General features: G+C 40.1%; 1 protein-coding gene across 1 annotated transcript; it reads right to left on the bottom strand.

Moving 5' to 3' along the window:
• Window positions 1–1,021: 1,021 nt before the first annotated feature.
• On the bottom strand, window positions 1,022–22,681 carry dalrd3 (DALR anticodon binding domain containing 3). Its single transcript, XM_022206310.2, has 13 exons — window positions 22,179–22,681; window positions 16,446–16,753; window positions 15,322–15,632; window positions 13,442–13,500; window positions 13,236–13,337; window positions 13,094–13,158; window positions 12,703–12,761; window positions 9,351–9,433; window positions 9,019–9,145; window positions 6,489–6,547; window positions 6,217–6,333; window positions 6,037–6,105; window positions 1,022–4,413 (listed from the first exon to the last, which is right to left on the bottom strand). The coding sequence occupies exons 1-13, from the start codon at window positions 22,398–22,400 to the stop codon at window positions 4,294–4,296; spliced, it is 1,701 nt and encodes a 566-aa protein (XP_022062002.1). The 5' UTR covers window positions 22,401–22,681; the 3' UTR covers window positions 1,022–4,293.
• Window positions 22,682–23,182: the final 501 nt, after the last annotated feature.

Genomic DNA, 23,182 nt, shown 5'->3' with positions numbered 1-23,182 from the left:
TTGGCCAGGTTCATACTACATCAATGTGTGCTCGTCATGCTCTTATTCAATTGAAGATCGTTCACCGTGTACACTTCTCCAAGGTTAAATTAGCACGTATTTACTCAGATGTCGACCTAACTTGTGAGAAATGTAGTAGCGCACCTGGTACTTTGCTTCACATGTACTGGTCCTGCCCTTCATTGGCACAATTTTGGCATTCTGTGTTTCTCACCATCTCTGAAGCTCTACAGCATGAAATTAAACCTGATCCACTATCTGCCATTTTTGGAGTAGCCCCAGAGCTTAACCTGCCAAATACCAAATTAAAAATGTTGAAGTTCTCACTATTATTGGCCAGACATGCTATATTACTTAAGTGGAAAGATTCTTCATCCCCTTCGCATGCACAATGGATAAAAGATATAATGTCCTGTTTAGATCTAGAAAAAAAATCAGATATACAATCCGTAGCTCTGAAACAAAATTTTATAAATTATGGCGTCCGTTTCTCGATTTCTTTCAGAGACCTACGACTATAGTTTCTGAATAGCCCACTGTTTCCCTAGCCCCCCCCCATATTTTTTCCTTTATCTTTATTTATTTCCTTATTTTTTATTATTTTTCTTATTTTCTTTATGTAACATGCACATTTATTATTTTAAAATCTTATGTTTGCATTAATCTTTATGAGAAAGTATAAAAAAAGTCCTTTGTACTTTGTATTATGTGTTGCATTGATACTTTTTGTTTAATAATAAAAAGACCTTGGAAAGATAAGCAGTTTCTGAAATACTGAGACCAACCCCTCTGGCACCATTAACCAACCAAAGTCCCTTAAATTTCCTTTCTTGCCCATTGCATTCTGATGCTTGGTTTGAACTTCAGCAGGTTGTCTTAACCATGTCTAATTGCATTGAGTTGCTGCCATGTGATTGGCTGATTAGCCATTTGTGTTAACAAGCAATTGAACAGGTGTCCCTCATGGTGGTCGGTGAGTGTATAGTGTAGTAATGTGGAGCGTAGTAGGAAAAACATGAAATTCCCTTTTTTCTTTGTATCCACTGCTTTAATACTGTGGTGACTGCAAGACAGTTACAGTGAATAAATCAGCATATTGTAAACATCTCTTTCCCTGTATTTTTTTAAATAGGAAATAAAATGTAAAAAACAAAGGAGAAAATCATTCAATGATTCAAACATTTACAGGTGTCCAAGAACAATTCATGCAGTGAAAAGTGAGGTTGTAACATATTTGTTGTCCAGTTGTGAGATTTTCACATAAAAAAATCGTATAAATTAACATACAGCATAAGATAAAACAACCTATGGCACATTTTAACAGACGGTAGGTCACATTTCAGACATGATTAAGGATCATCTCAAAATATATAAATAACATTTTTTGGCATAAAACTCGTGTATATATTATTTTCATGCCATTTCATGCATTTCCTAACATTATGGCACGATGCCCTAAATACTGCGAATGTACTATTTTTGTCAAAACAGCTGTGTACTAACATCTGTGATTTGTCAAGCAGGATAACTAATTATAAAGGTTCTGAATATTAATAAGAACACAGCAATTAAGACTCATACAGAATATATATATATATATATATATATATATATATATATATATATATATATATTCTGTACAGAGCTTTTTTTTTTTAGAAAAAAAGTGACAATAAATATTTGTATGGCACTGATAAATAGGTGGTTAACGTACATGGCATGGGGTTGAACAAGGCTCATAAACAGTGAGATTTTCGCTGCTTTAGGCAGTGACTAAGACACTTACATAGGTTGTAAAGACTTCAGGGACATTAAGTAGTGGGGTGGCAACACAATAATAAGGCCATTTATTTAAAACGGTGATTAAGTTTCACTACAATTGGGGGATTTATGCTATTTTGGCACCAAAATCATATTAAAATTCTCTAGAATCTAAGATAGCTTTGTGGATTGTTGGATTAACCCTCTGAGCCCCGAACAGTTTCTGTGCGATACTTGCTCCTGTTGCATTTTTTATTCACTGTTACTCAATATAAAGTCCTGCACCTCTATGGGAACAGCACAATGGCCAGCCCCTGGAGGCAAAACCCAAGAAGAAATGAACACAAAGCCTCAAAATCAGGCCCGCCAGTTCCATTTGTAACGTATAACTGAAATGTGACCCCTTCCCCAAACCCACCCCCATAACCTTTGGGGAAAAAAAACCAACAAGCCTTTTTTCTGTCTCCATCCCTTCCTCTACCGGGGCTGATCTCACTTGTGTCCTGCCTGAGGACCTGATGCTCCACTGCACTGAATACTAACAGCCATCTGAAACACTCTGTTGACCACATAAACGAATGATCGATCGCATTTTTCCATGTCACAAATTCCTTTCCACCTACGTCTGCTTAGGCTTTGGCATGATAAAATTCCACTCTCTGATAGTGATAATATCCATCCATCCATTGTCTATACACCGCTTTCTCCTCACTGGGGTTGCGGGAGCCTATCTCAGCTGACTCGGGTGAAGGCAGGGGACACCCTGGACAGGTCGCCAGTCTGATGCAGGGCTACATATACAGACAAACAATCACACTCACATTCATACCTACGGACAATTTAGAGTTATCAATTAACCTCAGCATATTTTTGGACTGTGGGAGGAAGCCGGAGTGCCCGAAGAAAACCCACATATGCACAGGGAGAACATGCAAACTCCATGCAGAAAGATCCCAGGCCCAGCCCAGGATTTGAACCGGGGATCTTCTTGCTGCAAGGCGAAAGTGGTAACCACTACTCCACTGTGATAGTAAATCATCTAAAAGGTGAATTCTTTTTCATGATCAAACAAAGTAGTTTCACTAATGTTAATTCTGAGCATGATGTTAAACCTAAAGTTCTTGATAGCATCTTAGACAAAATTCAAAATGTCGTCCTTATAGCATGAAAGTTACAATGCCATAAACAAAATTTTATCTCTTTGTTTCTGTATTATTAATTTATTTACTGTTTATTTATTGTTTAGTTATCTTCACTGAAAGAAACTGCTTTTCTTTCAAAAATGTGGGCACTTTGAAGTGACCCCAAACTCTTGAACGGTAGTGTACATTTTTAGTACGTTCTCATACGCGTCTCCTCTCTGCCCAGTGTAAACACAGCCTGCAGTTCAGCCTAGCTTGAGCTGAGAAGTCCATGAATTATAGTGAGGTGACTGTCGCAACCGAGTCACTAATAGCTTTTCAGTTGCACCAATGAGTGCAGAATTTTTTTTTTTTTTTTACAGAAGCTAGATAGAGCAAATCTTATATTCTTTTCATTTTTTAGGAATGACATTTAGAATAATAAGATTTTAATAGAATATCACCATTTTCAGCTAGATTTGGTTATTTTTAACGATGGAACCATATGCCACACGATACCTTTTGGTTTTTGAATGTTTTTAATTTGTTTCTCAGTCTGATTTAAAATATAATTTGGGTGATTCTTTAAAAACCAAACGTGCCCTTCAAACTTGCTGGCAGATTGTGGGGTTCAGAGGGCTAAAGGATATACAAGTCTAATGTAGGATCACATGATAAAAGCAGGGATTCAACAGGAAAAGGTCTCCAAACTTCATTAACTCAGATATTGCCCATTTGCCTGTTAAAACTCTAATGCCTTGTATGCGTTACAGAGGAAACCTTCGCCAGCATGTCTGACCCAAATCTGCCTTCTCTTTTAAAGACAAAGGACAGGATTGATACCACCAGTACATTCTGTGAGTCTTGAGGCAACTCCAGAGTCCAACCCTCTAAAAACACAGAATTTTAATTTTTAGACTTTGTTCAGAAGCAAACAAGATAAATATCTCAATTAATGAGCTTTACAGGGTGCAGGTGTGTGGAATGTGTCACCTGGATACAGAGCCAAGTCCCATTTTCAGCCTTTATCCTTAGCTAAGTCAACCAGCTGCTGACGGTAGATTCATACTTACTGTACAGTCATCCGAGTGGTGTCTAACTTCTCTTATGTAACTATTTGCAGGAAAGCAAGTTTTAGGCATACAAACAGCTAAAATGTTCCAGGAAAGTCACTCATTACACGACAGCATCAATGGGTAATGACATTTTTAAAAAATATTTAAACACTAATAGTATGTCCAGTTACATCGACAAGGAAATACAGAAGCAGCACAGTGGGAAGCTGAAATGTCATCATTAGCTGTAACGCTGACAGAAAGGTGTGTCACCTGGATTCACAACATTTATGTGTGTGTTGGTGGGTGAATGGGGAGGTGGGCTGACAGTGTGGGATGGGCAAAGTGTGTTGAAGCTATAGTTGCCTGATGGGGGGAAGGTTGAGGGTGTCCAGAGCGCTGTGGTAGAGCTCCCTCAACGCTCTCAGCAGGTACAGACGACAAAACATCTGGTTGAAGAGGTGAGGCAGAGGCTCCTGGAAGGAAAAAAGAAAGAAAGATATGGTAAGGGCATGAGTGGGAGTTGATCATACAAAGAGGAAGACAAGGAAGCAGAAAAGCAACAATATGAATATATATTATTTAACTTTGTGAACTTTATTTTTTGTAGGTTCTTTCAATGGAGTGCATTTTGTTCAATGTAATTTTTTTTGTTGCTTTGGTTTCTTTACTTTCTATTATTGCCGTATATTATTTGCTTATTATCTGTCTCTTAAGCCCTGATGGTATCATGTCCATATGTTTTACTTTACTGCCTTGTGAAGCATTTTGTAACTTCGATTTTGAACAGTGTTCTATAAATAAAGATTGCTATGAAGTGTGCCAGTGCATAAGCATTGAAGCACTCTAATTGTTATTTCTCTGGCTTACTTTTATTATAGATTCCTCCGCACGATTTTTGGCACCTAACTTGGCTCCTAGAAAACATGCTTTTTAAGTTTAAGTTTTTAAGAAATTCGCAAAAAAACGCATTAAAAATCTGCACTGAAATGAAAGGGAAGTTTGTCGAACAGCTGTCAAAATCATTCTACTTTGTAACCCTGTAGCTCTTTCATACTTTACAACAGAAACTTCATTTAAAGTTTAAAAGTGTCACAAGGCTTTAAACTTTATTCCCCTAAATCCATGTTTTGATGTCTTTTACAGTTTTTGCACAGTTACAGTAGCAACTTTCTTTTTCAGTAAATGAGCTAAATATTTAACCACGCCTGACGTGTACGTCAGCGGGGTTTACTGCATTCGCTTCAGCATGTGGCTGGCTGGCTGGGTAAGTATGTATGTATGTATGTATGTGGGTGGGTGGGTATGTTCGGTCAGATATCTCTCCAAGTGCGGAAGTCAGGATAATCAAACTTGGCACTGAAGATCAGTCTAAGGTCCCCTGCTCAGTTGTGGAGTTACAGGTCAGCAGATCAAGTAGGAAGGGATATATGTAGGGTCATCAAAATTGATACAGAGTAAATGGACTTGCTCTTATATAGCACTTTTCTACTCATCAGAGTACTCAAAGAGCTTTACAACAATTGTTCCCATTCACCCAGACACACACACATTCACACACTAATGTGCAGGTTGCTAATCAACCTGTAACATCAGTCAGTATACATTCATACAGTGGAACAGTCACTGGTAGGCAAGTCGGTGTTCAGAATCTTGCCCAAGGAAACTTCGGCATGCAGCACATGACTAGGCGAGAGCGGGAATCGAACCGCCGACTCTTCGATCATTGGACGACCCGCTCTACCACCTGATCCACAGCTGCCCCCAGTATCATGCATGGGTGTGTTTCTGCCCTCTACTGAGGGCTCATCTAGTTTTACAGGCATTTACACACAAAAATAAGAAAGTAAAAGACTTTTAGTAACCATTAACATCTCCTGAGTTCTAATTAAATTTTTAGGGAATAAAGGAATACACACATACACGACCTACTTTTTTATGAGTACAGTTTGTTAGTATGTATATACACACAAACACACACATATATATATATATATATATATATATATATATAGATATACATACATATATATACATATATATATAGTCATCAGTGTAAACATGTACATACATATATAAATACAGTAGTTCATACTCACCCCCAGCACATGGACTCTGTTATAATACGAACTGAAGTCTTTACTGAGAGACACGAGAAATTTACAGATCTGAAAACCACAAACACATTTATTACATAAATGATACCCATCTGAATCACCAAAGTTTGGGTTTTAAGCGCAGCTGATTACTTATCTGTTCATCTACAATCATAGTGTTACCTGTTCAGTCTTTATGTTGACTCTGGCTCCTCCCCCTTCACAATCCAGCACCTGGCCTGATTGGTCCAGCAGTTCAGAGAAAGGAACGAGGTAATTGAACAGGAGAAGCCACTCACCCTGTCGGTGAGACACAAGAACATAATTACAGGATCAACACTGCAACACTAGATTTATGAAGTCACCAGTTTAGAGTGTAACAAAAGAAAGATAATAAATGAAAGAGGGAAAGATAAGAGGACAAAATATCACAGCAGCAAAGAATGAAGTGGCACCTCTTCTTTCAGACAGGAGAAGTCCAGCTGGGAGCCTTCAGGGATTTCTGGGTATAAACCTGCAGATAAATGTTGAGAAAAATGACATGAACATATTGAATGTACTGATCCACAGACTTCAGATTGTTGAAGATTGTAGACATATTAAAGGGGAACTTCGGTTTTTTTCAACCTGGGGTCTGTTTTCATATGTCATTTCATACACGCGAGTGATGCAGAAATGAATTTCGACATAGCTCCAGTATTTAGCCAGGCAGGCAGCTTAGCAGCTCAGCTAGCGAAAAGTATGGGGCAACTGGCCCCCCCACGTCAAAGTTTTCGTTCACTTCTCATCTCTAGTTTGTTGTGGGACACTCGTTGAGACTATCCGAGCTGGTCAGTGTGGGGAAAAAGCACGTTAGGGCGGACTTTGACGTGGGGGGGCCAGTTGCCCCATACTTTTCGCTAGCTGAGCTGCTAGCTGAGCTGCTAAGCTGCCTGCCTGGCTAAATACTGGAGCTATGTCGAAAATTCATTTCTGCATCACTCACTTGTATGAAATGACATATGAAAACAGACTCCAGGTTGAAAAAAAAACGAAGTTCCCCATTAAGGTTTGACCCCAGAGTTGCCATATCCCTCAAACATTTACTCCCTGAAAGGAAGCTGGAGTTTCCTTTTTATGACACAATGAAACATTTTCACATTTTCTGCTGTAGGTAGCGCTGTCACTATGAGGCTTTTATAAAATGTGAAACAAACATTAACTTCTCATCTCATAATGACAGATCAGTGGTTAGTAGGCCTTGACCACTGGGACATTTGGGATTTGTTATAATCGGCTTTTCCTCTTCTGCTCCAAAAAATTAAATAACTTTGCCCACATGAAAACACAAAAACACAGAGCATACCAAACAAACCAGGGTGCAATATAACCCCAAAGACATGTTGGCCAATCAGCAGCCATTTGGCAAAATAACTTCATGTAAACAAAGAAGGTAATGAATAGCCTCACCCTGGAAGGAGTTTTCCAAAAGCGCAGTTTTCATGCATTTGCACGTGGAAGAAAAGCCGAACCACACAGAAGAAAAGCAAAACTTGGAAAAAATATCCATACATGTGTATAGAACCATAGACATGTTGTGCCTATGTATACTTTTCATGTTGAGCAACAAGAGTACTTTTATGTGGACGTAAATAATCGGAATTTATAATAGGAAGAAGGTAGTCCATAAACTATACAGCAAAAAATATAAACCCAGCTTTGCAATATTTTATATAATTGTCACACCCTCGACCTGAGCAACCAGGTAGTGGCAGATTCTCCTTCCCTTCCCCCATCTCTGTTTCACTTTGGATTCCTGCCTGCTCGCCCTTTCCTGCCTGGATCTCCCCGGATCAACACGGACTTCAGTCAACTGCTACGGCATCAGCCAACACACCAACCTCTGTTCATCCTCACGCCAACCTCTGTAATACCTGTCAGGACTCCGATTATCACCAGACCACACACCACCTCACCCGCTCTGTCCTCCTGTCACCTGGTCTCAGCATCAGACAGTTTAGTTCCCTGTCCGCTCAATGAGCCAGTTCAGTTTTGTATATTCATGTCCCTTGAGAGCGGAGTCAGTTTCTGTATTTCCAGTGTTCCTGGTAGTTTTGCTCTGTGCTGAATTATCGGTAGTCGTGTTTATCTTGTATCTGTTCTTTAGTTCACTTTCCTACCTTGGCAGTACCAAGTTTGGGTGAGTTTTGCTAATCTGTTATCCTTGTGTCATTGAGTCTGGTTTAGAATTACCCTCCAGTCCTTCAGGGGTGCCTATTCTGTTCTACTGCTCAGTATTTTAATTTTTACCCTCCTGTTTTGGTGACCTCTCACATGTCACATCCTATTGTAGTTTTTGTGTATTCTGTAATAAATAAGTGTTTACTCCAAACGCCAGTCTGTCGCGTCTCTGATGCCCCGACTTTGGCATCATAACAATAATTCTAAACACTGGGCTTTGGGAAACACTGACATTTGTCATTTTCTGACAGCTAATCAAAAAATAACTGGTAAAATACTACTTGCAGACCTGTCTGATACAAGATACTTGTGTGCAAACGAACATATTAAAAAAATTATGTCAAACTGAACCCTTTTCTAACCACAACAATAGAAATTAGCTCGTCAGAAAAAAAGACCATTTGCATGGACCATCCATCCATTCTCTATACACCGCTTTATCCTCACTAGGGTAGCGGGGCCATGCCATTTGCATGGTGCATTTACATCATTGTTCAGTGAAAGTTTGTCTCCTATTGCGGCTAAACCGAACCTTAATTTTTAAAAAATGCTTCATAAATATGAAGTCGATTAAAGCTGCAGCTCATCAGTAAATCCATCTCCTGCTGGACTTTTCAGATGTAAGTAAGTTGCTTTAGCTGTAAATAAGTTTCTCTTAGTCTTCCATCTCACTGCAGCTGTGGGAATGTTGCTGAGCTTTAGTGTTTTTTTGGAAAGTCATGATCTGAAAAATGAAACGTAAAATTTCCAAGAAGCTCAACTCACCCTTATCCACCCCTCTCTCGTAGCTGTCAAACAGAGTGTGCAGTCTGGCGCAGTTGTACATCACAAACACTCCTCCTCGCGGCCCTTTGGTCGACACGCCTCCTTCCCTCTGGATGTCCAGTGTCACCTGAACAAACGGCTGTCAGTCATTATGACTCGACTGATTCAAACGCAGCTGGTTACAGGGAGGCGTTCAGAACTGTCAGGCTTGTCCATGACAGGCTTTCTTAACTAATCAGTGTGGACATTTGGAAAAACACACATTATTTTAGCAGATGTGCAGCACATCAGCACTTAAAAAATGCAAACACAGAGTAGTGATGGTGACTCACAGGACTTGTGTGGACTGTTGACAGCAGCTCAAATCTGACTGTGGCAGAAGTCATCACTTTGATAATGTCATCCCACGTTTGACCTACAAGAGAAGCAATTCACTTCAATTAATCCACAATATTAAACATTAATGTCACATTCTGTTACTCAGACCACTTTCATAATCTTAGATGGACTGAGCATGTACAGCACCTGGTGCAAGTTTTTATTCACCTTCAAAGTTTTTCCCTTTTTATGTTTTTCAACGTTGAATCATTGTCAATAAAATTTGGCTTTTTCGACAAGAATTCACACAGAAAAATTATTTCATGTCAAAGTGAAAGCAGACCTCTACAAAATAAAATCAATTTACGAAGAATATGAAATGTAAATTAAGTGACCGCATGAATGTTCACCCCCTTAAAAGTGCCACTGGTGCAGCCAATTTGTCCTAGAAGTCACACAGTTTGTGAAAATGAGATCGTCTGACCCCAGTGAATGAGTCTTAGTGACTGTAGCATAAAGCTATCTGTATGTGGAAGGTCCAGTCAAAGGTCAGTCAGTCAGTGCTCCAGGATATAACTACACCACGAAGCAAAAGAAGACTTCAGATACCTCTGTGAAAGGATTCTTCAAAACCATAAGTCAGGGGATAGATAAAAGAAAAATTTCAAGTCATTTAATATCCCTTAGAGTACAGTTACACACGTGGACAAAATTGTTGGTACCCCTCAGTTAAAGAAGGAAAAACCCACAATTCTCACTGAAATCACTTGAAACTCACAAAAGTAACAATAAATAAAAATTTATTGAAAATTAAATAATCAAAAACAGCCATCACTTTTGAATTGTTGATTAACATAATTATTTAAAAAAACAAACTAATGAAACAGGCCTGGACAAAAATGATGGTACCTCTATAAAAGATTGAAAACTATTTGACCAGAGTGACATGATTAACTCAGGTGTGTCATTTAATTGACATCACAGGTGTTTCCAAACTCATAATCAGTCAGTCTGCCTATTTAAAGGGAGACAAGTAGTCCCCCTGCTGTTTGGTGAAAAGGTGTGTACCACACTGTGTACAACAGAAAGCGAAGGAGAGAATTGTCCCAGGACATCCGAAAAAAAATTATAGACAAACATCTTAAAGGTAAAGGCTATAAGACCATCTCTAAACAGCTTGAAGTTCCTGTGACAACAGTGGCTCATATTATTCAGAAGTTCAAGACCCACGGGACAGTAGCCAACCTCCCTGGACGTGGCCGCAAGAGGAAAATTGATGACAAATTGAAGAGACGGATCGTTGGAATTGTATCCAAAGAGCCCAGAGCAACCTCCAAAGAAATTAAAGGTGAACTCCAAGGCCAAGGTACATCAGTGTCAGATCGCACCATTCGTCGTTGTTTGAGCCAAAGTGGACTTCATGGGAGACGACCAAGGAGGACACCACTGCTGAAAAAAACTCATAAAAAAGCCAGACTGGAATTTGCAAAAATGCATGTTGACAAGCCACAAAGCTTCTGGGAGAATGTCCTTTGGACAGATGAGACCAAACTGGAGCTTTTTGGTAAGGCACATCAACTCTATGTTCATAGACTCAAAAACCAAGCATACGAAGAAAAGAACACTGTCCCTACGGTGAAACATGGAGGAGGCTCAGTAATGTTTTGGGGCTGCTTTGCTGCATCTGGCACAGGGTGTCTTGAAAGTGTGCAAGGTACGATGAAATCTGAAGAGTATCAAGGCATTCTGGAGAGAAATGTGCTGCCTCGTGTCAGAAAGCTTGGTCTCAGTCGCAGGTCATGGGTCTTCCAACAGGACAACGATCCAAAACACACAGCCAAAAACACCCAAGAATGGCTGAGAGAAAAGCGTTGGACTATTCTAAAGTGGCCTTCTATGAGCCCAGATCTGAATCCCATTGAACATATGTGGAAGGAGCTGAAACATGCCATTTGGAGAAGACACCCATCAAACCTGAGACAACTGGAGCTGTTTGCTCATGAGGAGTGGGCCAAAATACCTGTTGACAGCTGCAGAACGCTCATTGACAAATACAGAAATCGTTTAATTGCAGTGATTGCCTCAAAAGGTTGTGCAACAAAATATTAAGTTATGGGTACCATCATTTTTGTCCAGCCCTATTTCATTAGTTTGTTTTTTTAAATAATTATGTTAATCAACAATTCAAAAGTGATGGCTGATTTTGATTATTTAATTTTCAATAAATTTTTATTTATTGTTACTTTTGTGAATTTCAAGTGATTTCAGTGAGAATTGTGGGTTTTTCCTTCTTTAACTGAGGGGTACCAACAATTTTGTCCACGTGTGTAACTCAATCAAGAAATGGAAAGAATACAGTGCATGTGTAAATCTCTGACAAAACTGAGTGACTGTGCAATAAACAGACTAGTGAGGGAGGCTACCAAGACACCTATGATTCCTCTGAAAGAGTTACAAGCTTCAGCAGCTGAGAGGGGAGAAACTATTTGTTGCCTGTTTTTCACTACTCAAAGCCACAATTAAAAAAAAAAACATATATTAAATCTTGACTAAGGTTTTCCAAAACACATGCAAGAGACTCCAAAGTCAACTGGAAGAAGGTTCTTTGGTCTGATGACTCCAAAACTTGCCATCAAACTAGATGCCATGTTTGGCTGAGAACAAACACTGTATGTGATCACAACCGCACCATCCCCAGCATGAAGCATGGCGGTGGCATCATCATGATGTGGGGATGCTTCTTGGCAGCAAATCCTCCAAGGCTTTAAAAGGCAGAGGATAAATTAATGCAACAAAGTAGAGGTAAATCCTGGAGGATAACCTGATACAATCTGCACCTTTGAAGTTTTTTTTTTTTTAAAAGCAAGACAAGAAGAATATAGCCAAAGCTGCATAGACATTGTGTAAACACAACAAGGTGAATATTGTCTAGAGTCAGAGCTCAGACCTCAATTCAAATAGAATTTATGACTGAACTTGAAAAGAGCTCATGATCCCTGTGCAACCTGACAGAGCTTGAGCAGTTTTGCAAAGAAGAATAGGATAATATTGCAGCGTCCAGATGTTGAAGACTGATCAAGACCTATGCACACAGACTTAGTGCTGTAGTTGCAGCCAAAGGTGCATTTATTAAACACTAATACTTCTGTTTTATATTTTTAAATAAATGACATATCTTTGTAGAAATCTGGCTTCCCACTTTGGCAGGAAAGAGTGTATTTTTTTGTTAAATTCTTGTCAAAAACAAATTATATTGACTATGATTCAATGTCTAAAAGTAATAAATGGGAGAACTGAGAGTGAATACTTTTCATATAGGTACTGTGCATAAAAGTGCAAATGCATTGATGTTTTGTACACACAAACCTTCTACTTGATCTCCATACTTCATCTCTGAGGCCTCCTTCATCTGACCTCTTCTCAGCCTGGAGGTGAGGTGAAAACACAGACAGCTGGACTAAAAATACACTGCAATAACACAGAGCTGAAGAAAAGTGCCATCCCCGCCCTTAGTGTTCTTTTAATTTAGTTTAATTTGAACTGCAATTGTACAGAGAGCAGAAGACTCCGGCTAGAGTTTAATTTGTGATAATAAACATCTGTCTGGTGGAGAGCGTGGAGGCGAAGAAGAGATAAACGGAGGACGAATGAGGGCAGAGGGAAGATAGAAAACCCAAACACAGCCACAGAAATGGTGCAATAAGGTGAGAAAACAAGAGTGAAGAAAACAAGAAATAAGACAAAGAAAGTGTCTTACTGCAGGTACTGTGCAGCAGTGAGGTTAGAACCAGGAGTCTTCACAGGCCCACACACTAGATGTCTCTGCAAACACAAAAAGCCGAACAGGTAAAAATAGAAATGCGACGTCGCTGCGTGTGCGCTAGTATGTGTGTTTTTACCTGCGTGTGTGTCGCCCCGCTCGCTCTCCACAGCATCGCTATCTGCTGCTGGCGAAACTCATCCTGACACGAAGTCACATGCAACACCGTTACTATGGCGACCTGCAAAAAGAGGCAGCAAGGACATGCAACATCAACGCTTTGTAGATTACTTTCAGGAATATGAAAAGAGTGTTTGTACACTGCATACTTGTGCTTTCTCTTACCTTGCAGTCCGATGTGGAGAGGTCCAGCTGCGCCAGGTGGGAAATGCTGTCTCTGTGAACTGAAATGGACACACAAATAATCTCTTAGCAGCTAATACACACCACAAAATGTCTAATAACCAACATAAAGCTGTGCTAACACTTATTAAAATAATTAAAATATTGGCAGATCAGCAATGAGAGTCCTTTAAGCCTGGAAACAGTTAGTATTAGTAGCGGGAAAACAGGGAACCAGATTCTGTCAAAAGGTTAAAAAGTGTCAACCTTTTAAGTTCACTAATTCGCACACAAGCAAAAATGTCAAAGCAACAGTTTGTAGTCTTATGTAGAATCAGATATTACAACTGTTTTTTAGTATGTGTTTAGTTTTCTGGCAACTTCACTGCAAAGACAAGGTTTCAAGAAGTCGTTGGCCCAAAGAAGAAGCTGTTGTAGCATTTAACTACAAACTAAACTGGTTGTTTTCTTCTCTATAGAGAAATATAGCTGTTCATTTTTTCAGATGTTTTTCAGATAATGTTGCAATGATATAAAGTTGTCATAACACATAGTGCATCACAGCTTGGCCCCGTGTCAACTGCTGAAAGCTCCTATGATGAGCATGTGAATGTCAGAACTGCACCATGAAACAATGAAAACCTAGAACGGTCTGATGAATTCTCTTTTGCATCTAGGGACGTCTGGGTGCAAGTTTGCTGTTTACTTCAGGTAGAGGTGGCATCAGGATGCACTCTGGGAAGAAAGTAAGCCAGTGGAAGTAGTATGATGATCTGGGGAAAGTTCTGCTAAGGCCTCCTGGGTCCTGCATCCATGCAGCTGTTACTTCAACAACCTAAGCATGGTTGCAGACCACATAAATCCCTTCATGGCAGAGGCATGTCATGGTAGAGGTGGCCTCTTTCAGCAGGATGATGCTCCCTGCCACACAGCAAACATTGGACAGGAATGATTTAAAGGAACAGGAGTTTGACTTGACCTCCAAATTTCCCAGACCTTAATCCAATTAAGCATCTGGAAGTCCAATTTATGGAGGCTACAACTCTAAATTCCTGAACTTAAAGTATCAGCTGCAAACACCTTAAAGCTCATGTCCGGAGTTTCCGTTTGTTTTCAATTTATGTATTATTGTTTAACAAAGGTGAAATGTGTTAGCCTAGTTCGATACTATAATATAAAGTTAGTATAACGCGATATGAAAATTTATTCCTGAGCTCCGCCTTCCTCTCATAGACCCCCATGTTATTCCAAAAAGCACCGGTCGCTGCCGACCAATCAAGTTCGAGCTTCAGCTTTGTCATGCTGTTAATCAACGGTTACGCGCACAGCAAGCAAGCCCATGCAGAGGTGGGCGAGCTACGCACTACGCAACCGCAGCCTGAACCCACAGAACACCTTCAGAGGTCTGTGGAGTGTAGGCCTCCATTGTCCAGAGCTGTTTTGGTGGCATCAAGGGGGACTTCTAATATCAGGTTCAATATTGTGGTTGATCAGGATATGTTTGCCTCTGATTGGGTAATCTGATTTTAACACGAGTATGAAAAGGAACAATGGACAAAAACACAAAACGCAGCCTAACTTAATTTGTAGAATTTTTGTCTATAACCATTAGCAGACCTAATGTATTGTCAGTTGATTATATGTTGCTTTGCCAGGACAAAACTCGAATCTCAAGGAACCTTAATCTGCATTTCTAAGGGGTAGTTTTCTTAAATTACTGCCCATATTTCAAAAGAAGTTTATGCTGAGTTTCTACAAATATTTGAAATAAAAGTGCTGTTTTTTCCTGAGAAAAAATGCAAAACTAAACAAATCTGTGACACAAGGACACACTCACAACAAACTCATCAGTAACTGAAGTGACCACGCCCACTCAGCCTCACCTGTGCAGGTACCGAGGCTGGGGTCATATCCCAGCAGCCCTTCTTCTTGGAAAGCCCGTTTCAGGTTGACCCTCAGCACTCCCTCGTCCTTGCCCTCCTCAGCTCTCCTCACTCCTCCTCCACTGGTCCTCCGGCCTCTCTCCATTTCCTGCTCTCTGTATGGTGAGCTCTCCAGCGCCTCCTGGATCTTCTCCTCCCGTTCCTCATTGGTCCAGTTGGCTGGAGCCGTCGGCCAATCAACACCCAGAGCTCGGAGGAAGGCGTTGATGTCACTGTCTTTGGGAAGCGTGGGGCAGATGGAAACTGCAAATCTAAGAAGAGGAAGAAGATTCACATTATCAGCTAATTATTTTCATTTTGAATTAGTTCATTAGTAATTGAAATACGCTTAGTCTGTCTTGGAAATCAGTCACACATTATATACTGTACTTGTGTAGTTTGTCATTTTGCAGCTTTGTCTGAATGTTAAGTTACAGTTATTACACACTATTTAGTGCACTCAAAGTATCCCACAATGCACACTAAAAAAAAAAATGAACAGTCGATGTACCATCATGCATTACATCGAAGGAGAACGACAAAGACGAGAGAGCAAACTAAGAATTGGTGGCACTTCTACAGATTTCTGGCGCTATTTATTAGTGTTAAGGCCTATTTTCTACATGTGTAGCTTGATGAAATGTCAACAGGAATGATACAAATCCATAATATGTTGTAACACAAAAATAATGAACTCAAAAGTAATAATTTGCATTGATATATGCCTGTAGGTGTGAGAGTGATTGTCTGTATATGTAGCCCTGTGACAGACTGGCGACCTGTCCAGGGTGTCCCCTTCCTTCACCCCAGTCAGCTGAGATAGGCTCCAGTGACCCTACTGAGGATAAAGTGGTATATAGAGAATGGATGGATGGAATTTTGGAAAATAGACTTGGTATAATATGAATTTACAACAAAAATAGCGGTTGGTTCACTAAACTAACCGGCATCAATCCGATACATTATAAGTAACAGCAGTGACAGAATTATTCACACAGTTACACTTTTATTGAGGAGCTGCCAACATGATTTCCGACAATTCCGTTCACAAACTCCTTCTGCCTGTATCTCACCCACAGACTCACCCCTGTCTTCTCAGCAGCGCCCCCATGTGGTCGGCCAGCAGCACCGTCCTCAGCTGGCCCAGACCCAGGGTATCCGGTGTGGGTGTGTTGGGTTTTGGGTGCAGTGCCGGACAGTTGAGCACCACGCAGCCCTGCCTCTGACTGGACGGCTTCAGGTATTCAGTCGCTCCACCCGCCAAGACGGTCCTGAAAGCTGCAGCCCGGTCCACCCTCACCCTCAGACCCTCACCCATCACCTCCCCACCGGCTACAGGGAGGACACCACTGCCACGAAGGGACAGGACTCTGGACATCACCACTGGAGGGACCTGGACGGATTGATCAAATAAAGCATATGTGAGTGTACGCAGAAAAAAAAGACAAGAGGGGAGAACACTGAATTTCAAGTATACATGCTTACTGCAAGTATTATGAGCTTGTTTGATGCTAAAGTTGCAATGATTAGCCAATAAATTGCCAGCAATAGTTATTCTGAAAATCACTGAATTATTTAGGAATCTACATAAAGCATCCGTTTCTCATTTGCAACGTGCATCTACTAATATATACTGAATCTACACATTTACATACAGCTGCATCTTATACATACTTTTAGCACTACTTTAAGTCATTATATTTTCGTACATGTTCAGTAATGTGCAGTATTTAGAAGTGCAACATCAGTTACACTACTGTTTTTGTAGTTCTTATTACACTAAATAAGCTATATCACTGTTTTCATAAACACAGTTGTCTCTGGATTGTGGACATTTGATAGAATCATCTTGGGCTTTGTGAAGCACTGACTGACACTTTTCTCCATAACATGATCTTTTTATTGACCAAACAACTAATTGAAAAGTAATCTAATATACAGAGCAACTGACAACAGAAATACTGCTAGTTGCAGCCATATATGATACAAGACACTGGTATGCAGCTGATATTGTAAGATACAGTAGTTCCATTGCCATATAGCGGTTCACTTTCACGGTCTCACTATATCACAGATTTCTAAATTGCATTTGATATCACAATTTTTTCACTGTGTCACAGGATTTTGCAGTATATAAGTATTTTTTTTACATATTTATTGTTGTAGCTAGTTGCACTGAAGTCCAATGCTATAATAAGGATATCTGCCTTTTACACTCTCTGCACCTGTCAGATGCTTTTGTTTTGGCAAATCCAGAAAACAACACTTCAGAAAATGTCATCAAACACACTATACTTCACACTCACAGTCCTGACAACATAACACTTAACCAAACTAACTAGGCTGACTAAACCACAAAAACACAATAAAACACAAACACTAATAACACTGTAACACTAACATAAACCACAATAATGGCAGAGGAAAACCCCGAACTCCCATAGTGCATTGTAGCACAACAGTTAAGTCATAGCAACCAGCTACACTATTATCTACTACTATTGCTACAATATTTTCATCACTTTTGTGGTAAAATAAGCATATTCTACCCTAAAAAAAATGCAAAACAACATAATTAAAAATATATAAAGTAACAATTAAAACATATTAAAGAATATTTAATCAAAATAAAATGCGCAGCGTACAGTGCCGGGCGCTGATTGGCTGAGTGACCACAGTTTCCTCCGTCTCCTGTGTGTAGCCGCATTCAGCATCTCTCCTTGTCTATTTCACATAGACATCTGATCGCTGCATAAAGTGTTGTTTTGTGATGTTGTGCGGTGTGTGGAGAGGGTTTATAAAGCCTTAAAATTTATATAAATAATAAAATAAATATGGTCGCTACTTTGTGGATTTTCGTCTGTCGTGGCCAAGTCTGGAACGTAACTCCCATGATAGACAAGGGACCACTGTATTTCCTTACTGGGGAAGTCTTCTCATGTAGTCTGTCAATTACTACTTTCAAATCTGATCTATGGTAAACATGCATGTTTGATTTTTGTATTGTTTTTATCTCTGGCCCTTACATTTGCACATGTGTAAAACTTACACAAATTTCTGTTGATACTCTAGAAAAAAAAAAAGCATATTACTCTCAGTTACATGAAGTGGAAAAATATCAGATAGTGGTGTCTGTTTCATAAACCCAGATCAATTCATTAAACATGCTCATAGTGCCCCATACTATACTGAACAGTACTTGTTGGTGGAACACACAGCATCTCTACAGCAGAATTGATGTCATGAAACAACTAAGTGCACAATATACTGGAATGAAAAAGGGAAGATTAAGGCAATGTCGAGGTATCCGTACTTTCATGTTATATAGTACATCAGGAAAAGATTTAGCCCGAAATAATATATCACATTTAGTATGGCAAAAACATCCACATGCCCTACTGCTTTGCTAGGCTTGCGCTAGCCGATGCCACAGCGCCATTGGCGCATCGTGTTGCTGGATGGCGCAGTCATTCTGAACCCTGTCAGCCACAGTGGCACACCATTTTTCTTGTAAAAAGTAGAGATGGGCGGATCGATCTCAAATATTGATAATATTGATCCCAGCGTGGGTATTGATATCGAATGATACCAGTGCTGCGATATCGTTACTTTAGTTTCAGTTTCCATCGAGTATGTTTGAACTGATGCGGCTTCAATGAACAGGCGATCTGCCTGTCAGAGGTCCTCCATCTGAGCAGCAGCTGCTAATCCTCCTCTTGTGATTGGATGTTCACCGTCACGTGACTCAGCTGCGCCAGACAAACAAGCAAGCAGGCTCAGCTACATCATAATTCATAGTGGTGGAAAGTATAACTTTAATTTCTTCCGTGGCTCTGTCAGTCTGTTCCTGTCTAATGTGTAGAATGAGCTGTTTAGCTGTTGTACGTTCCTCAACCAACACTGAGGAAAGAGGAGGCAGAGGAGACAGATACAGCTGATGATCATGTTACGGTACGGTGGAACTGAACCCAGAGTGAGAGCTACGCAGAGCAGGCGGCAGGCAGGTCGAAATTAAACAGGTTTAATTCACAGAATAAATACCGAGTTACTATAATGCCAACACTGTCCAGAAACTCCAGGTCCAGGTATATCTTAAAAATCTACTACTGCTAAAGTTAGTCTTGAGTATCGGAGATACTGGCCCTGTATTTACTTGGTATCGGATCAATACCAAATCTTGCAGTATCGCACACCACTAGTTTTTAGTGGTATTAGGCAACGGTCCCATTTTCTTTTTACATTTTTCTTGCATTTTATGCACTTTGGTGAAATTATCATAATTTATTTACTTTGGCTGCACGATATTGAACTTTTTGACCAAAAAGTATCGTGCTTTTACTGTGTTTGTGTACTGTGTTTTTATCCTCTGTAAAGTGACCTTGGGTGTTCTGAAAGGCGTTGCCAAATAAAATGTATTATTATTATTATTATTAAATAAAATAGTTAAAATAGAACTGTTTAATTGAGCATTTTTTACCTCAAAATGCACCAGAATGCAGGAAAATGACTAAATTTTTTCCGCTATCACTGACACAGAAATTTGTGGCTCATTGCGGCTCATTGTTATTCTTATGAGTGAGCCATAGTGGCTCTTCATTTAGAATTCCTAGTGCAAGCATAGTTTTGTAATTGTAAAGTTTGCAAGCCAGCATGTTTTTCTGGACATTGTGACCCACAATCCTCTGCATAGTTACGCCACCGTGTCGTGCCAGAGCTTGAGGTCACGACAGTCTACAAATAGAGGACAGCTCATTTCGCATTACAGACTGCAATAGGCAAGTTTAAAGTGTATTACTATGACAAAGTAGTATGTCCTAGATGTAAGCATACCACACGAAACTGTATGTACTTTGTAAGGGCAGCTTTAATATATACTTCAAGTAAAAAGAAAAAGTATGCGAGTTGAGACACAACCTTACTGTGGGATCACACAGAGTAAATGAAGTTGTTGATGCGAAGTAGGGAAAGGATCATGTGGCAGATTGTCTGTTTCACCAGGCTGTTTGAAATAATTTCTCAGATAACAAATTGGGGACATTTAAATGCTCGACTAAGGCCCTAACTGACATGCAGCATCCATCATGACAGAAGTCTATTCTCTTCTTTCTCTTGTCATCTACAGCATTGTGTCATTTGAATAAAGCTGCATTTTAAGGTGGCCTTTCATAAGATAAGATAGACTATTGATCTCTCACTGGGGAAATTCATGTCACATCAGCTACATACAAATGACATGGAAGAAGCAAGACAAGAAATACAAAAATAATATAAGGCTAAAAAAAGATATAATAAAGTCTATGTACAACTAGTGACACCGTCGGATCATTGTCTTTTAAAGCCACACCTTTCAACTTTAGTATCTGACCTGAAATGTGTTACTTATATATTGAACAGAATGGAATGTGTTTTGTCTGTTCTTGGCTGGTGAGAGTAACTCGATGCTGTTGTTTAGAGAGTGGTCCCTATGTCCAGAAGGGTGATCGACAGGGCTCTTTGTTTTGACCTTTGGCTTCCATTATAGCAGAAACCATATGTTAAGAATTCATACGCAACCAAACCTATATAAGTGAGCGCATACTGTTATTCTAGGAGGTTCATAGTGGCATAGAATTCTCCATCAGGCAGACCATGGTGCCTGATCAGATGCTGTGTTCTTTATAAAAAAAATTATTATTAAGCAAGTCAGGATCAACGGACGTTTGCTTCAACATCTGCACAGGCCCGATGTCTGAGAAACTACACTACAGATACTACAATGTGCCATTTGTTATTTTTCTACTTGTGAAAAAACTGTAGAATACAGATAAAAATCTGTGCAATACTACTGATATGTGCAATACTTTTATTTCTAGAACTAGTGCTTATGTATACTTTCGTTTGTTTTTCACGAATGTTTGCACTATCTTTGCTGTTATATTGATGCAAATCTCCCCCACTGTGGGATTAAATAAAGGCTTATTTTTTCTTACCTGATAAGCGTGTAGATTAAGTCCATAGATAAAAATTTCTCAAAAACTTTTTGCGCACAACGGGCGAAATTTAACCCTTCTCTAACCAAGACTATAGAAATTAGAATTTTAACTTGTTCTCTAAGAGAAGACCATTTTCAGGCTGTGTTTACAGCAAAAGTTACAGGCTACAGAAAGTGCATTAGCATCCTCCTACACAAGGATGCATGGACACGTGCACTACAGTGAAGGTTGAAAGATGCACTACATGAAACCATATTTTACTGACTGATAAGAAGACCTTCATGGGTTTGTGGAACCTCAGTTTGCAGCTGTGCATGTCTGTCTGACCCACATTGCATGTTCCACTCATGGGTTAATAATTAGTGCTGCAGGCTGTCAAGAGTCTGGTCGATCGGGATGGAGCAGAGTCAGCGGGATTCTGAGCACAACTGTCTCAGTACAATTTAAACGGATTTAAGGTTTGGGTTTTACCTGTAATTATTCACACCTGGTGGGATTTAAAATCAGTTTTGAATTGGAATCTGCTGATGAAGCAGGCAGCTCTGCTCCCATGGGTCGAGTCACGTTTCTTTTGACCCCTCCAGTCCATTTTAACGTCACTGTGCCTGCACTAGCCGAGGAACTACACTGTTTAGCAGAAGAATATCATGTAGAGTTTATGTTAGCCTACCAGCTTTAATGCTTCCATTAAATTACACAACCGGTTCTGTTTTAAGGAAAGGGACGCTCAGCTAATAACGGAGCAGTTAGCTAGTGTTAGTTTAAGCTAAAATTAGCTTAAGCTATATTATTAACATTTAGAAGCTAAAAATGCTAATAAACCCAACAGGTGCGAGTCCAGCCCACCTGTCCGTCCGCATACAGCGTGTTGAGCATCGTGGTCGGCGACAAGAAGTCTCTGTTCCGGAGGTTTTTCGCGCTGCTCTCCTTGAACCAGAGCTTCTCCGGTTCGGGGAACACCCTGTCGCCGTTCCCCCGGCCGGAGTCTCGCTTCCCCCGCAGAGCGGAGCTCAGCGCCCGGACGGTCGGGGTGATCCGGAGGGGCGACGGATCCTCGATGTTCTCCATCAGCAGCGGCAGCAACACAAACAGGTGAACTCGGTACCAGGCGGTCAGCACACCCACACCCTGCTCATGCCTCCCGGGTCAGACGCGCTGGATGTGCCAGTGCAGGGCGGTTGGAACTCCGATGTTCCAGCCGAGAGGTTGATCACTAGTCGATGTCAGATATTGGCTGTAAAGCAAGACTGCATTGGTTGTTTCCCCCTTTTACGGAACAACTGAAGCGCAGTCGGTGTTTCTTCCGGGAAACATTTTCGTGTCGGACCGGTGTAGCGCCATCCAGTAGTGTGGCAGAGAAACTGCAGTCTTAAGTTCATTCCAGGAGAGGAGGCTGTAGATTCATAGTCCATGGGCCAGACCAGATATTGGTACCATCTCAGATGACCAAACCTAAGTGGTAAGATGTGATAGCCTTTCCACACTGGCAGCTTTATCATTTATTTGTGAAACGGTCGCATTCACCATAACCGCTGTATTGCAATCCATTTGACCCTCTGAGGCCTACAGTTTCAAAATTACATTTTTAAGGCTGTCTAGCTGTACATATTTCTGCCTGAATGTAGACAAATACTACATTTTCCAGCACTCAACACAATATTTTCCTAAAATACATTTTTGCAATGTATTTTAGGAAAATATTAGTACTGTGAGACATACCGCATTCCAAATTCAAACAAAATGTCTTATAATAAATTTTATTTATAAAGCGCTTTACAAGTAAGTCGGACGCTGTACATAAAATACAATATCTTCCACTGACCCCTCCAGCTTTCTCTTTAGGAACAATT

The sequence above is a fragment of the Acanthochromis polyacanthus genome, chromosome 6 (assembly GCF_021347895.1).
Source record: "Acanthochromis polyacanthus isolate Apoly-LR-REF ecotype Palm Island chromosome 6, KAUST_Apoly_ChrSc, whole genome shotgun sequence".
NCBI classification, from domain to species: Eukaryota; Metazoa; Chordata; class Actinopteri; family Pomacentridae; genus Acanthochromis; species Acanthochromis polyacanthus.
The sequence above is the reverse complement of the archived record's forward strand: the minus strand, read 5'-3'. Positions and strand labels throughout refer to the sequence as shown.

What these genes read in the sequence shown, in the direction of transcription:
- dalrd3 (XM_022206310.2), bottom strand. Translation starts at nt 22,400, where the DNA reads ATGGAGAACATCGAGGATCCGTCGCCCCTCCGGATCACCCCGACCGTC. An exon ending in GCGGGGCGACACACACGCAG is followed by an intron (nt 13,159 to 13,235) that starts GTAAAAACACAC and finishes TTGTGTTTGCAG; the next exon opens with AGACATCTAGTGTGTGGGCC. An exon ending in TCTCCTGTCTGAAAGAAGAG is followed by an intron (nt 6,334 to 6,488) that starts GTGCCACTTCAT and finishes TCTCACCGACAG; the next exon opens with GGTGAGTGGCTTCTCCTGTT.